We start from the raw sequence: 17,453 nt of genomic DNA on the forward strand, positions 1-17,453 counted from the left end.
GCGCATCAAGCTAAATTCGAGTGTGCAGCAACCTATCAAATTGAATTTGAAATTTGTTGAACCCTATAATGCAAATTGCATCCATTGAAACCTAATATGTAACATTTCCCACATGCCAGTTCAATTCAATGTTCTAATTCAAGGTTATGATGGTGGGTTACAATCTTACAGAAAGAGAACATCCCATTCTATACAGCAAAAGAAGTATCAGTCTGGCTCAGGGAAACGTCATGGGCGCCTCTATACAGTATGCTCAACACTACGCCAATCTGTTTGGTCGAGAAGCAGTTCAGAATATGGCCTACTGTGCATATGAACAGACCAAGATAAGTTGGAGAACAAATCAGCTAGCACCTAGCCTTCTTACAACTGTTAAGTACTCTGTGCAGATGGAAAGCTTCACCTTGATCCCCACTCAACAACCTTCTTTCCAAACAGCAAGCAGTGAGTTGCCTGAGTAACCTCTCAAGATATGAATGCAAGCAACTTTGTGAATCTTTCAGGTTTGGATTTGTAGACAAGATCATTGCATTAACTGTGTCTGCCACAACTTCACGCTGCGACTCTTCAAGCAGATATCCAACTGAGGACTCTTGTGGCCGTTCGTATGCCAGCAGAGCAACACAATCCTACAGAGAGAGGGGTTGTAACGATGATGACAAGCTTAAGCTTCAATGAAAAAAATAGAAGCATTCTAGTTCTAATCCACGTCTTGCAAAAGAAGCACCAAAGAAACATGTAGCAACTCAAACCCAATACTACAAGCAGACTAAAAAACATCATCCATATGAACTGTAACTGTTACTTAAACACCATCCACAAACCATCACCTAAATTCGGAAGATACCAACAAAAAAAGGAAGCCCAAAAACTAACTCACATAGTTTTTTAATAATAATGAATCTCACATATTATCCAAAGACAGATGCATCGATAAAATAAATATTCCATAGTTCGAAAGAAATTCTGTTATTACCTGAACTAGGTCCTCAAACACCGGCAGGCCAAAGAACTTTGCTAATTCCATTCTTCCATATTTCACAGCCTCCTCAAGTGCTCCGACCTACATGAAAATTTTAAGTATCACAAACCATCTGTAAATATCTATTAACTTTGTCATTAACATCACCAAAGTTAGCAATCATATGCTCTATAAACAAACAAAGACATGCATATAATAAGCCAGACCTAAAAGATGTCAAGGGGATAAAGTAGGCAGCAGCTTGTTATTCGCGAACACTAAATCTAATGTGCCAGTTTGTTAACACTTGAAAGTTGTAGATCTAACTATTTGAAATGAAATTAAGCACACTTCAACCCAAGTTCATAATCATCAGTTCATAGTTTCCTTCAACGCTTCAGCACTGAGATGTGACAGGTACACAAGCCCTTCTTGTATCCATCTAAAATTTCATTCAAATGAATAACTGAAGTGCTTGCCATGACTTTTTTGGAAATATTAAAGTTTTTTTAGCAGCAGCAATACTAAAGCTAATTCTTCTAATAGGGGAAAAACATACCCGGACCAATTCGATAAACTTTTGACAGTGGAGTAGAAAGCAAGTAGCTGATTTATCATCCTGCAGAAGGTAAAACATATGTCAGAACCTTAATAAAATTAAGCATTGATCCTAAGAAGTTTAGGATGATCAACTTTACCAATAACCAAAATGCAAAACCACCACATTAAAACATATGTGAGGACCTTAATACAATTTCTGTTTGAATCCTCTCAAGCACAAACATTGCAGAATTCACAGCATGTACCAACAAAATCTTGTCAACCTCAAGAGCAAAGAAATACAGAAAAACAAAGATGACCACAAAAGAAAACATTCTGAAGCATTAGACAGTCTACCTGAACAATTTGGGGATACCATTCCCGGAGTTTACCAAGTGCAGAGTCGATCTCCCCATTCCTGATAAGCTTCATTAGCAGAGAAAAGTGGTTAGCCAGATACAAATCTTATATTAGAAAAAATTAATATATTTTGGTTATATAGTAACCAATGAAGTGGTACACAAGCAATGCAAAGGAAAGACAAAAATATCCATATATCAAATGGTACACAAACTGATTCTATGATATTCCCCAAACTCCTAAGCCATGAGGAGATAGTGTACCATTTGACAGTCGAACACTCCCTAAGCCGTGAACAGAATAACTAATTACATAAATAAACCAAGACATGAGCAGGTAAACATATCTTCAAATTGAATGACAAAAAACGGATGCATTCATAGGCTGATTTCAAGCGAACTAGACCAAAACATTCACATGTTGCACAAAAATATTGTCAACAGAAATTAGACGTGAAAATGTGAGATAAAATGCATATATCATCCATATCATTATTATCATTATTATTGGTGTCATTGTAAATATATCAATAATAAGAAATAAATCTTTTACAACCCAGCAATTTGATGGATCTTGCAGCCATTGCTAAGATCTGATTCTACAGAAAAACTTCATATAGATATCAGCCAAGCAGGCATAAATCTTTGCTCATGTCATCAAGTTCTGTGGTTGAACATCGTACTAAATACTACAGTCTCCAGATTATAGCAGCAACATTTTTTTTTTCTGGTTTCTTGAAACCTTTGAGTCAAAAGCCAAAAAAATAATATATATATCATCCCAAACAACTGGGATTTGGAAACTTCCATGCAAATATAAGAGGATCCCAAAAAGGAGATGGTTCAAAACACAAAAAGGAAGCAGAAAACTAACTTAACTTTAAAGACAGATTGTAATCACAACAGAATGATACCTGTCTAAGAGTCTTTCTCTCATTTAGTGCAAACACAACGTCCTGCTCATCAAAACCATTTTCTTGAGCTATATGTACAGGAGGAACAGTAGTTTTACTAGCCATGTCAAATGAATTGAGCGTATCTTCATAGCCATAATGTAGTAAGTAGGAGCGAACAATTCTGGGTAACAAAGTATAAATGAATTAACAATTGACACATAAAAGCTTTCATAATAAACAAAATTAAACCCAGGTAAAATTCATATTGATATGTTGCTAGAAATAACAAAATTAAACCCAGGTAAAATTGACATCCTCTCTCTCTCTCAAACAAAACTTACCAGGAATTCAACTGGACTATTGATCAAAATTTATTACTTTAAGGAGCCTATTCTAGTTTTGATCCTAGACAGTCTATTGAAACAAAGAGTTCAAATTCCAAAGCTTGCAAGATTTTTTTTCCTTTTTTCTTGATGGGAAGAGTCTGCTACAATGACAGGAAGGAAAACTTGGGAAGACCCCGGCTCACCTGCCCGCCCCCCGTTTCCTCTTTTGTTTCAAATTTTCAAGGCTATCAATGCAATTTTTATGCATCTCAACAACCCCCAAACATAGCCAGTTCCTACCTCTAACACCCTGAATTTGTCAAAATTCCTACTTGAACCCTGGTTGACAATTCAGTGTCAACATTCATGTGAGTACATAATTCGGACCAGGTTATATAATTTACTAACAAAACTCCAGATTTAAAGAACATTCAAAATTGAAGAAGGAGAGTGATGACCTAACTGAAAATATATTGAAAAGATGTGGTTGCGTTAATCCAACTACAACTATCACTGAACTGCATCTAATTCCTCAATCTATAAAATTCCTATAACTAGATTAACAAGTTATATAAAAGGTAACCACAGAAACACAAACTTTAATTACTAAAACCAATCACAGAGCGTCTGTTTAACCATCAACATCAGATCATTTCTCCTTAACGTATATGCCTAAGCCAAAATACATCAGATGCCTTTCTTCAAGATATATAAAAATGTGAACTTACCCATGACTAACAGTTGGCAATGAAATTTTTTCAATCATCCTTTGTTGCTTCATCCTCTCTTGCGCTTCAAATTCCTAATCAGATGTTGCGAAAATTAGTTTCGACAAGAAGACATGACATTCAAAACATGTAGCAAGTTTTATAACTTCAATCTAATAAATCTTTTCAAGTCTAACCTGCACAATCCTTTATGAAATAGGATTCATAAAAAGTATAGTACAAACAATAAAGAATGAGAGAAGCAAAAAATCAATGCAGAGCAGGAATGCTATTCATTCAGCACCCTTTTTCAAAATAAATATTGGGGGTATCTGTTTTGGCCTATCTTTAATTTTCTGGGTCAAAGAGTGTTCACCAGAAAGGGACCCCTTTGCTTGTCCTATAGTTTCATAAATTATTTTTCCACCTAGGAATTCAAATGAATTAAAAATGCCACAAATCTTTTCTCCACTAAACTTATTCAAAGAATCAAATGGTACCTCATATTTCAGACTGTTAAAAAATAGTACAAGATTGTTTCAATACCCTTTTCACTGTCTTTGTCCATTTACTTGATTAAACAATAAAGTTGTTCCAAATTTCAAAATGATGGGCATAATTGAAAAGAAAAATGAAGTCAAAAATCATATATCCACTGCTACAACTTTAAGGCCCTGTCTAACGCACATAACTGGCTCTTGTGAATCCTAAGCCCAATTTGAGGAACAAATATTACAGGAATGTTGGTTGTGTAGTGCAGCTATTTCCTTCTGCTTCTTTGGACATGCTGTGAATTGGAATCATCAAAGTGATTTCATTCTTATCCCCGTTGAGGGTTTGTCCATTACTAGGACTCAAGTGGTATTTGTAAGAAGGGATCAAAGTGGCCTGTCCATGTTTGCCTTAGTTAATTGCATGACGGGATACAAGTGGTATTCGTAGTCATTCCAGAAAGTTGAAAACTGTCTGAAGATTCATTCCTAAGAGAATGAAAACAAGACTGCAAACTTCGCTGCATTTACAAAACCCATGCTTTATTCTAAAAGTTGGAAACCTATGGGAAAGAAAATCCCATGCTTTAATCTAAAAGTTAGAAAGCACTTCATGGGAGAGCTATGCCCTTGCCTCTGCCCATTCCATGACCCAACAAATCCTAACAGTAACATAGTCTATGATCAACAGCTGGAGAGCGCAGGAGGGGTAAATAAATTTTTTTTTTTTATGCTTCTTTACTAACACAAAGTTGACTTGATAAAACAAAATAATAACCACAACAAAAGTGGTTATCAGTAATCTAAATCTAAATTTTACACTTGAAAGTTTTAAAAGAGAAACAGCTACCAATGGATTGCTGAGATTGTGAACACCAATGACACAGGGACAAAATAAAAGATCATATTTATTGAAATAAGAGAGAAGGAATGATGAGTATATCTTGCCTTAAGATCAAAAGCAAAAGGTTGCTGCCCAAAGTTGACATTCACCCTGCCAGATCAAAATTAAGCACACATCTCGAGAACATGAGAACATGAATCTGTATTATCTGAAGCTGAGAAGTAAATACGCAAGCAATTGCCTAATTACAACAGATGAACATTTGAAAAAGCTTAAACATTCGAAGAGGATACCACATACTCCTCATTTTGGCTGTGTACAGCAATTGTAGGAAATAAGGGACCCTTCATATCCTTGGGCACTGTCCCCACCACAGCACCATTTTTACTGGCAAACACATGAAACAAACAAGATAACCTTAAACACCACTGTATTCTCAGGAGAAAACAGACTAAACAAAGTAGACCACTGTCTTACGTGAAAAAGAACTCCTGTGAAGCATAATTGATACCACCTCCAACTATATCACCAGAGGTGTAGGTTGGGCCAAAAGCCTCTCCTTTTCCATGTCCACGATAAAGTAGTCCATCATCCCCATGATAGCCACAACTATTTGCCTCCCACCTGCCTCATGGATTATTAGATTAACACAAATAGCATAACTAAAATAACAGAACTTGCCAATTCAAACTAGTACTTTTCAAATCTCACAAACAGTATGAAAAACAATGCTACATGCAGAAAAGGAATGCTTTTTTGCTTTGTTTTTCCTTCTTTTCTTCCCTTGGGAATTGAGAAGCACAAATAAAGACAGAAGATTTAAAATTGACACCAACCCACTAAATCCTATTCATCACAGGTAGTGGCAGGCCATCAGGGGCTGTTGACTGCATAAAAGAAACAAACTCCCCAATTCATAACAAAATTTATGTACATCTCAACGAAGGGAACTTTTTATGGTGCGTATGTGTCATATGTTGCACCATTATTTCACAGGCCATGCAATTATTAACCCAATTAAGAATAAAAAGTTCAGACAATTAAAGGTCAGACAAACCTATGCAACAGAATACTCATCAGCTGATGAGTTATTTGCCAGTAAAACATATGTCCATTGACCTTCTACGAGTTAACCTAACTAAAAAGAACCACCAAAACCAAAACAAGCTTCTCTCCAATAACATTATAAGAAAATCTCTAGCTTACAAAGTCCCCAGTTGCAGATTAAAACCCAATCTCACTTTTGTTTCCTATTTCTATTCTGTCTTGTCCTATTCGGTTTCACAGACACCAAGCAATGCCCCAACTTGAATCCACAACTAAAACCCAATACATCCGTTTAAATTCTTTCATATTTTCCCAAAATTTACAAATTACCAACAACAAAAAAGACCACTAACTGTGACAATTATGCTCATTCATTTTCTCCAACAGCAAACAGACCCAATCAAACTAGAAGCCTCACCCGGGCTGCCTCCGCATCTTGAAGCTCTCAGAAGTAAATCCAATGGCAATCTGACCCTTGGTCCCAGCATCCTTGACATAAATCTCGAAGTAGTAGACAAGCCGCTTGACCGGAGCTGGCTTGTTAGCCTGAACTACACCAACGTCGTGTCCATGAAGGTTGACGTTGGTGTACTTGGCCGAGAGCTTATCGGGCGACACCACGAGGAAGCCTCCAGAGCTATTGATGGTATTGAGCTCTGTAGGAGCCTCCTCGTCCTCGTCCATGTCCGTCGGCACACGAGCCGAGCCGAGCCGCGACTGCTCTAGGAACCACAGGCCCAGATCTCGATCGCTGTGGCCGTTGGTACTGTTGGTGTTGTTGCTCATTGTTTGAATCTGAAACCCTAGAACTGAAGAATCATTTGGTGAAAATCAGAGTGGAAACTTGGAAACCAAAGCCCTTCTTCGATTTGGGGACTTAGCAGAGTAAGATAAATGGAAATGATTTGTTACTGCAGATAGAGGGAAAGAATCAAGAATCTTTTATCACCGTGTTTCCTTGAAAATATTTTATGAAATACTTGCGCTAGCATGGCAATTTTCCAAGGGGATGGCAAGTTTCCCGACGGGTTCAACCTAAATGGGTCGGCTATGAATGATATTATTATTTATTTTTCAGTATAAGTTATTGTTTAAGAGGGGTATTTAATTGATATTTTTTTAATTAAAAGTGATAATAATTTTATTGATAACACACAAAACAAAACAAAAACAAAATAAAAATAAAAATAATAAGGTACAGAGTAGCTACAATGCCAAATATGAGTACAACATCTCCACTGACCAAACACAAAAATAAATTGGTTTGATTTGAAGAGAATTACGCATGCCAGAAAAACCTAAAACCTCCAATTTGGCAGACAAAAACACCTATACTCATACCTACAATACAGATCCATCGCGTAATGGCAGTTACGGCAAATCCGCATAAAAAAGTCAAATACTAAATACAAACATCAACGAACTCCTATTGAGTTTCTACGAATTATTATACTAAAATAAACACAAAAACAAAGACACCGCACTATATCCTCTCCAACAAATCAAAGATACTCGTAGTACCAACATGGTTAAACCTCTTATTTTGTATAGACAAAACTCGATCCCACACAAACCGGCAATAATCACTTTTCCAACTCCAAACACTGAACTAGAGCAAAATTCATGTGAGTAGACCAAAAGCTGAAACAAAATCATGGCAATTACGGTAGATTGCAATACTTGCTTCAAAAACACAATGAAAACCAAAGAAAAAAGTTGGGTCAACAACACTACACCACAACCATCTCAGTGACAGCAAGACACGTCTAAGAACAACAAAAGTCACCAAGGACCTACCACAGTAAACACACAAACAAACAAACAAACAAACAAACAAAAGACAATATCCAGATAGATCTGGGCAAGCCAAAATCCAAAAGAATTTGGGGAGAGAAGAGGAGAGAGGAAGAAAAGTAGGAAATGAGAAACGGAGATGAGGAGAGAAAGATGGAAGATAGGGAAGCCACCCACCCTCAGAGGGGAGCGGGGGCTGCAGTGCAAGCTCACAGTTTCTCCTTCAAAGAGAGTTTAGGTTTGTTTAGAAAAAAATCTAGGGTGTGTAACTATGATCTTCTCAATTGAGATTTTAAAAGACTATTTTGGGATTAAAAAGTCTTGTGGTATTCAATTAAGACTTTTACATAATCTAAACAAGTCTTGTGGTATTCCATTAAGACTATTATGATTTTTAAAAGAAGGTGTCGAAATCACATGATATTCAATCAAGACTTTAAACAAGTATGAAAAAGTCTTATGGTATTCAAAAACTTGCTAATTTCGAAGGATTTTTTAAAACGTGGAATTGTGAAGACTTTTTAGTGGGAAGTATAAATACCAAACTCTATCTCAAATTCTACCCCAACCCATGAGATTTTTCATGTGAAATTTTTTTCACGTGGGATTTTTCTTCAAAGCCTTCAACAGCATTTGGTAACCTATCTCCGTATACAGAAAAACTTCTGAGTTCGAAAAATCGAATCAGTAACAGGGAATGGGGACATATTTACACAGAGGTTGATACAATTGTTAGGGAATTAGTAATTACCAAGAATAATTAGTTGAGATGGCAAAAGGGTTTTCAATTCGAGGTGTGGATGTATCACAACGCATACTTGCTAGTAGTGCATCAGTTCTTAAAGGTGGTGCCAAATTTATGTTCTTCATTGGTAGTTCCATTATTTCTGGAGCAGCAGAGATTTTCAATTTTGTATCTCAGTTAATGGTATTCTTCTGGATATTGTATTATCTGATCACATATGAGTCTGGTAGAGTGACTGAATAAGTGATGAGTATGCTTCCAATCTCAAAGTCTGCGAGGGTTAGATGTGTTGAAGTTCTTGATAATGCTATATCTGGTGTTCTTTTGGCTATAACTGAGATTACAATTTTTCAGGGATGTCTCACATGGCTTTTATTAAGATTGTACAAAATACATTTCTTGTACATGCCCACTGTTCTTGCAATCCTCAGCTCTCGGTTGGTTCCCACCATCTGTTTGTCGAAATGCCTCCAAGAGGCTTCGCTGCAGCAGTTGGGAACCGATATGGGTTACTAGCAGAATTATAGTTAGCATTGTCATTTTCAAAAAAATAAAACCAAAACTTATTTAGCTGATGTGGTATATTATAAGCCACTGGATTTTTTAAACTCATAATCCATTAAATCCATGTGATCCTTTCAAATCTTATAAATCTTTTAAAATACATAAGTAAAAAATCTTGATTATAAAAAAAAATCCATAAAAAAAATCCTATAAGTCGTTACATTCTACTTAAATCCACTAGACTTTTTTATCCCTAAAATGTTTTTTAAAATTTCAATTGAATACACCCCCTAAATTAAAAGGGGGTCGAATTTCTCACACACAACTAATAAGACCTCTTGTTTGTAAGTTAAGGCCCTTTTTCTACTGAATTAGATCCCATTGATCGGGTATGAAAGATATAAAAGAGAACGAGTTGGGGAAATTTTCAGGTAAAATGTTTGGGGCAAGGCGGTGATGGTAATCCCCAACCCAAATGCACCTTGTTTTTAGAATATATATGCATATTATATATTTTTCATAAGAATATATTATTAAGTGGCTTCTAAGTGTGTCTCAAAACAACCACCAAAATATGTATTTCACGTATTATATATTATCAATCCCGATCTTTTGGACCACAGGAGTCCAAGAAATTGTGGTCACCTACCGTTGGATATTAATCCAATGGTTCAAAAAAGTTTCTTAAAAGAAGTGCAAGAGTTAGTGAATAGTTGAATTTACATCAAACAGTGAATGACCACAAATCTCTTAGACCCCTGTAGTCCAAGAGATCAGGACTATATATATTGAATTAAATAATACATAAAAAGTGTAAGTCTAAAACGCAACTTTTGTCTTATTTGTCATCCTAGTATAATAGTTTCTAACTTAATTTTTTTTTTTTTCATATTCAAACTTTTTGTTGTTATTGGATCAGGTGCGGAGACCAATTAAAGGAACTTTCAGATATTATGTTTAAGAAGCGGCATAGATATTATGTTTCAGTAATCCCCTCTCCATATCGGTCTTGTTTAAATTGACGGATGTAATGACCTGTTCGAAATTTTCATTATTTCCAAAATTTTAGAAGACTTTGACCATTTTGCCCTTAGTGTTTTCAATTAGGCCGACACTAGACGTGGTCTAAAACAATTATAACGATGTTTGGTGCATGTCTTAACAAAGATTTGAGGCGTGTTTCGTGGGATTATTCGTGACTATAGAGGACATATCCTCATTAAGTGACCTTATTTACAATGCGGGCTTTTATTGCTTGTAGTTTCCCGCCACAAATGGTAGTTCATGGCGTTTTTTGTGAGATGTCGTAACAAGCGGCGGATCCAGGAATTTTTCAGTGGAGGTGCAATTTTTAAAAGCTAAGAGCTCAAAGAAAAAAAAAATGAACAAAATTGGCGTTTGCTTAAGAAAAAATATATATACATCTGACTTTGATGCATACACACTTTGATGAAATTAGGTGATGTTAAGGAATTCCCAAAACCCAATTAAATAAAGAAAACTCTTAATTAAAATCCAATTAAGTAAGGAATTATAAAAACCCAAGAACTATAAAACCCAACTAAAACCCTATAGAAGCCCACGAAATGGCCCAGCTGTTTCTGTGCTCTTTTTTTATTTTATTATTATTTAAAAATCTTAGTCCCAAACGATGTCGTTTTGGCCAGGCTTCATTAAAGAAAAAAGTGCGCGCGCTGCGCACAGCGCACAACAGACAGCAGCGCAGCACTAGGTCTCTTGCGCATTTCATCGAACAAGTTGCGTGCGTCTCTGGTCTGAGCAGATGTGCAACTCCGACAGCTTTTATGGAGTTATCCGGTGACCGGAGGTGCAGGTGCACCTCCTTGCTCCTGCACAAGTTCGCCACTATTGTAACTGATGTATTCTGGTGTAATTGTTCATGGACAAGGGCAGAACTATTAAGGGACTGTACTGGGCTTTAGCCTAGTGCTAAGTTTCACTTTAGGCTTAAATGTATAAAGAAATGCAGTACAAATAAATATAAGCCTACTACCTCATGGCCACACATAGCAAATTTTTTTTCTTCTCAACTAGTGAAAAGGGATAAGATCAGATAAACATAACTTACAAAAAAATTTATAAAAAAAAAAAAGAAAAAAAAAGAAAAACATTAGAACATTAAAATAACACAACTTACACTTTTTTCCTTGTTATTGTTTGTCGTTGGTCAAACTCAAATACAACATTAATATATTAGAACATCATTAAATCAATGGTACCAAGCTCTGAATCTTCAACAATCTGCATGCAATCTATGGGATTACCTCACCTTTATTTCTCAAGTTTATGATATTTATTCATTGGTTGTTTGTTTGCTAATTAATTGGCTCCAATTTTTAGTTCTATTGATTTGTGTGTGTGTGTTGTTTTTTTTTTTTGGATTTGGTTGTACTTATTTGTGTTAGTGTTTGGAAAAATAATTTCTAAAATTAACTAGACTATAGGCCTCGTTCACGTTTAGTTATGTTGTTTTTGGGCTTTAGGCCCCTACCAAAAAAAATTTAAACAATTTGAATCATTATATATTATATTATAGAAGAAGTCATAAAAAAATAAAAAAATAGTCATACTCTAAATAAATTCCTGATTCCACCATTGTTCATGGAACTCCACAAAAAGTAACTCCAAGTTAGTCACTACTCCACAAACACACAATCATCTGGATCTAGCTATATATCTCCTAGTTTATTTAGAAAAGAATGGGAGTTTGAATGATGTGTATGCTAGTTGCAATTTTTGTGTTGTTAACAAATAAGTGACATAATTAGTTTGTTTTGTAACGTTTATATCGACATCCTTGGAAATTTATATATAAAAATTCCAAATGCTATATAACTTAAATAACTTATCATAATTGTGGAAGAAACTAAATGTCTCTGAAAAGAACTTTGTAAGCTAAGACACGCATCGAAGCAATAAACAAACAATCCATATGGAATTCTATCCCGATCTGCTACTTTCAGACCCCTTTATTCCAGGTTATCTCTCTCTTTGCCTTTCACATGTACACTGTGACTGCATCATAAGACAAGCCGAAAATACAAATTAATATTAGTTAGCAACCGATTATTAGAAATTTGTAACATGTGAATGCTTGTCATAATTACACAAAATATACATGAAATTTGTAATTGTGTTATAGAATCATGAATGAGGCCATGACATGTCCACATCCTTATTATTAAATTGATTAAATATGAACACTTTTTGACTGTGGTGCCACCCGTGTGCATTTGTTTCCATTATTTACCTTAAAAGTAAAATTAGTCATAAAAAATAAGTACTAAATGCAAATATGCGTAATATAAGGGTGTTTTTCAACATTTTTAGCATGAAATGGGTCTATAATAAAATACCCCTTTGTTAATTAGAATTAACAAATGAGTTGCACAAACCTGCATATGCTTCAAGTTTTCACAGTTGTGACATACTTCAGAAGCATGCTGACGATATCCGATCGGACCTTTGAGGATGATTCCTTCAAGTTTTTAATCTTCGCATCAGTTTCCTCCTCAAGCCTTTTTACATTGGAGCCAGAGCTCCCACTTGTCTGAATAAAATTAAAACCTAATCAAAGAAACGTATATATATCCCAGAATAAGGACTCAAATTACTTTATAGAAGCTCATGTTGTGGTACATCTGAAATCATCTTTTCATACTCAGCCTCCATATTGGTGCGATAGAGTTGCACTTCCCTCTCAGCTTCGTTTTTAGCTTGCCTCAAGCGCGCCGTCTTCGCTGAAGAATGCAAGATTGTCTTGTTGTCAAGAGTTAAAAGGAAAAAGGATAAGAACACCAAAAAAGAAAAAAAAGAAAAAAAAAGGAGAGCTTATGGATTTACCGGTTCTGGCACTGTTAACAATGTGTTGAGCATCCTGTTCTGCTGTTAGCAGCATCTGGATGCCGCCTTGTCCTCGAACGGAATCCATGGCAAGTGTGTTACCTGAAAAAGGGAAAGAACTAAGTCTACCTTGAGAAAACCAAGGAACTTTTAAAATATAACACTAATAATTCGTTTTTCTCATCTATACTTTTTACAGAAACCCTTTCATCTCTACCTTGATAAATTTTTCTTGGCTGTCATCTTGTTCAATAAGTGAAACTCATCAGATATTCAATTCAGAAAAGTCCAATAAATTCTAGATGACAGAACAGACATTTCCTATAGATAGAGTAGCATTCAGTAATGAATAGCTATTGCAACAAATCATATTCTAATTCACCTTTCAAAAATAAGGGTTGTTTGATGCAAACAAAGGCAGATTTATATAATTAAATAATAATAGAATTAACTCGTTCGTGAACTGATACTTGCATATCAGTCCCTCAATAGAAGGGGACTATATATATATATATATATATATATATATGGGACAAATGATTCAGAAAGAGAAAGTAAGAAAACTTTAAAACATATATATGATATTAGAAAATACCTGAATTTCTTCTGCCTTATTGAAGAGAAAGGAAAATAGGTCAAAACTTGAACGAAAATATTTATAGCAGAAGGGTTATATCCTCAGAAACGCTCTCAGGAGGAGTAATGAATGAGAGTATAAGTTGTTTGAAGGTAAAAAATGTTGGAGAGGAGAAACTCCATAAGTGCCTCGTGTAATTAAGTAGTTTATTATGTTTTAATAAAATTACCAGCAGAGAAGCATTCTGTTGAGAAATTACTGGGTCCTCAACCCCAAAAATTTCCATGGTGATGAGTGAGCTCTAGATTCTCTTGTTATCATCTTATTATATATCTAAATTGATGAACACATGACACGTATACAAAGTGAGCTTCAATTGGGATCCCTCAAATCAAAGAATGTATATATGTGCAGTGGCGGAGCTAGTAGCTTATTTTTCGGGGGCAGTACTGTAATTTCAAGGCTTTATAGTCCTTATATTTCAACTGATATAACATCAGGTATTTAAGAGTTATTGGCTTTTTTATGGAACTTGGGGGGCCCACGGCCACTACAATCCTGTATGTGGCTCCGCCCTTGTATATGTGTATAGCAGTTCCAAACATACCCATGCTTACTTTTTTCATGTTTAGTTTTTCAATTCTCTTGCAAGACTTGTGTTCATGCTACCATACATATGTCCTTATAACTGATTACCCTAAAATGTCCAAGCCGTAGAGATTATGTGAATTGCGAGTGTGCAACTATTAGCAGTGGAAAAACCACTAATAAACTTTAATGAAATAAATCACTTACGCACTAAGATATTGAATTAATCAAAAGATTGTGAATTGAAATAATAAACTACTCCAATTGAAGTTCTTTTCTATGCCTCAAGACAAATTAGGACATTATAATTTCTCTAATACAATGAAAAGGAAATAAACGGCAAATCCATGGAAATAGACTCACACAGTTGACCTCAAGCCCTAATCACTCTGACCTTTCCATGTCCGTCCCCTATTTTTCCAATATGTCAGCCGATATTGATGATTTTTTCATCATAGTCCATATGTATATGGTTAAAAGTAGTGTAACCCCAAAATTTGAGTACATGTTAGTATTCGAAAAAGAAAATGACAATTTAATAACATAACATTAATATTATGTAATATTTATTTGTTAACATAAATTAGTATTATGTGATATTTATTTGTTGAAAGGATCCTTGATATTATACAAAACTTATTTATTTAATAAAGCAAGTGGATTTAGCACAAGAGAAAAAAAGTGATGATAGTTACAAGAACAAGGGCAATGAAAAAAAGACCATACAATGGCTCACCACCCCTGGCTAGCTACTAAGTCAACCATCAAAGAAAGCAGCATTATCCCAACCAAATGAACTACATGGTTGGCAAAGCTTATTAGCCACATCATGCATTGCCCTCTCTGTCTACATGAGAAACTCTGAAGCTTGATCATGAAACTTATTCTTCGATGAAGACAATGTCTCCGCTGAGGACACAAAGACCAAGGAGCAGAAAGGGGTTTAGGGTAAAAATGTATGACCAACTGAGAATCTGTTTCCAACCATAACGAAACCAGCCCTTCTCCCAAGCTGTGATTATAGCGATCATGAGGACTGCAAGTTTAGTCACATACGCAGCGGAGATACCGATTGGCTCACAAACAGCACTGACAGCACGACCGGCATGGTTGCGAAAGAGACCACCAAAGCCAGCTTGCCCCGGAAAACCTTTTCTTGGTCCATTTGTAGTAGCCTTAATCAATCTGCTTTCATAAATTAATTAGCCTTAATCAATCTGCAGTCCTTAACCTAGCTTCTACTCTCTAGCAATGCATGATAACTCATGGAATTTGGAAAAGGACAACTAAAAACCTAATGTACATACCTGATCGCTGGAACTGGTACATCCAAGATAGACGGTGGCCTTGTTCCCACACTGTTGATATTCAAGCATTTCCCTGCTAACCCATTTGATGTATTAACGATATTAATTATTTCTTCAACAACATCATCATCATCATCATCATCAACATGGCTATCATAATCATAGCCATAAGCATCATCATTGTCTTCGTCGTCATAATCATCATAAGCATCTATATTGTCATCATACTCACTACAGTACTCATCATCATCCTCCTCATCATCATCATCATCATCACCATCACAAGCAACTGGTGGAACTAAAACGTCGTCGTCAAGCGGGACAAGCTGCAGCCTAAGACGGCCGTTGGATCTGTGTGCCCTAAAGTACTCATGGTGCCTCACCTTCTCCTCGGTCAAAATCAACCGTCCGTCGGTCGTGTAATGCCTCTTCAAAATCCAAGGCATGTGAGAAGGAAGATTCTCCGTTCGCGCCAGCGACGGGATGGGAGGTGGAACCTCCATATAGTCTTTCATCTTCATCTTCTTGGGTACCCACCTTAACGATCTTTCCTCTCTCTTGCTAAAACGGTTAGGTTTATGACGGAGGCGACCGGAACCCAATTCTTCGTCAGTCAGAACGTCGACGCAGGACTGCATGCCAATGTAGTCCCCGGGCGTTAATAGAGAGGGGGAGGTGGGTGGAGAAAAGTCGTCATCGGAGATCATGATATGATCAGATGGGGTTTGTTGGGGTTCAAGAGTGAGGGGCTTGGGATTCAATTCTAGTTATAGAGGAGGATGGGTCTGGTTATCCTTGGATTGGAGATCTGCATACTGTTAGTTTTGCTTTACATACAAAGACTTTTACAAGTGTAATTATCTGTGACTTGAAGATTGATTGGTTTATTCGGGAATCAGCTGAATCACCTGGATAATTTCAACCAAACAAATCAAATTAAGCATGTTGTTAGAAAAAAAAAGTTGTAAAATTTATAATATTAAATAAATAAATAATGTAAAAAAAAAAAAAAAAAACTACATATAACCAAGAAAAGACTATATATAGACCATAAAATTGAATCTTGTGCACCATAAATATGATCCAATTACTTAATGGTCAATGGTCATCATGATCAACGGCCACAACAACTCACAAATGCATGAATTGTCTGGCATCTACGAGGGATATACTATTTTTTGTTGGTCAAGCGAAGGAAAAAAAAAAGTAAATTGGAAAAAGCACAAAAGAAACGAATACGCGTCCGAAAAGCTCGAGAGTCGAATATGAAAGTGAACAGCTCAGCATGCAAATCTGGAAACTAGAAATCAAGCACCAAGAGAAACCCGGAAACCCTGCTTCTTAATACTGCTAAGCATTGAGCTATAATCATAGACAGAAAAATAAAGGGACGAACTATAACAGTGAACGGAGATATGAGTTTAGGATTATGATAGATTAAGCGTGCGATCTCAATCATAGTTGAGACAGAAAAATAAACGAACTTACGGGAGGACAAGAAGGGATGATTGAGGTGTAGGGCGTGTTCTTCGCGCAGTCACAAACACAGGAGGAGCAGGCAAAGGAGAAGATGGCAGCAGCAACAACACAACTCATAATGGATAATCCACGACCAGCGTCAACCAGAGAGAGAGAGAGAAACAGATCTAGCTCGTAATATTGTGTTAGTTTTTTAATAGTTGAATTCGGGAGCCAACATTTCTGCCTTTATTTCATGTAATAAGTGTTTGTTTGTTTCTTTGTTTGGTCGTTCAATGTTTCTGTCGGAGGAGGCAGGATGTATATATGATGATGATGCTGTATGCTAATTTTAGCGACCGGGTTTTAGGGATATTAATGTGATAACCGAGTAGGGCTCGGCGCAATATTGCTGGAAATATCCAAAAATTTTGATATTTTTTTA

General features: G+C 36.0%; 3 protein-coding genes across 3 annotated transcripts; all 3 read right to left on the reverse strand.

The window, feature by feature from the left end:
* Positions 1–23: 23 nt before the first annotated feature.
* LOC117623082 (ran-binding protein M homolog) lies at positions 24–7,222 on the reverse strand. The gene is made up of 10 exons (XM_034353937.1): positions 6,590–7,222; positions 5,602–5,748; positions 5,425–5,511; positions 5,229–5,274; positions 3,811–3,884; positions 2,775–2,937; positions 1,859–1,927; positions 1,521–1,580; positions 977–1,063; positions 24–629 (listed from the first exon to the last, which is right to left on the reverse strand). The coding sequence occupies exons 1-10, from the start codon at positions 6,955–6,957 to the stop codon at positions 348–350; spliced, it is 1,383 nt and encodes a 460-aa protein (XP_034209828.1). The 5' UTR covers positions 6,958–7,222; the 3' UTR covers positions 24–347.
* Positions 7,223–12,636: 5,414 nt separating this feature from the next.
* Positions 12,637–13,805, reverse strand: LOC117615835 (V-type proton ATPase subunit G 1-like). Its single transcript, XM_034344999.1, has 4 exons — positions 13,674–13,805; positions 13,079–13,180; positions 12,875–12,975; positions 12,637–12,785 (listed from the first exon to the last, which is right to left on the reverse strand). Exons 2-4 carry the CDS (start codon positions 13,164–13,166, stop codon positions 12,642–12,644), a joined length of 333 nt encoding a protein of 110 aa, XP_034200890.1. The 5' UTR covers positions 13,167–13,180; positions 13,674–13,805; the 3' UTR covers positions 12,637–12,641.
* A 1,851-nt stretch (positions 13,806–15,656) lies between these two features.
* LOC117620135 lies at positions 15,657–16,257 on the reverse strand. The gene is made up of 2 exons (XM_034350257.1): positions 15,697–16,257; positions 15,657–15,662 (listed from the first exon to the last, which is right to left on the reverse strand). Exons 1-2 carry the CDS (start codon positions 16,255–16,257, stop codon positions 15,657–15,659), a joined length of 567 nt encoding a protein of 188 aa, XP_034206148.1.
* Positions 16,258–17,453: the final 1,196 nt, after the last annotated feature.

This window comes from Prunus dulcis, chromosome 1, assembly GCF_902201215.1.
Source record: "Prunus dulcis chromosome 1, ALMONDv2, whole genome shotgun sequence".
NCBI classification, from domain to species: Eukaryota; Viridiplantae; Streptophyta; class Magnoliopsida; order Rosales; family Rosaceae; genus Prunus; species Prunus dulcis.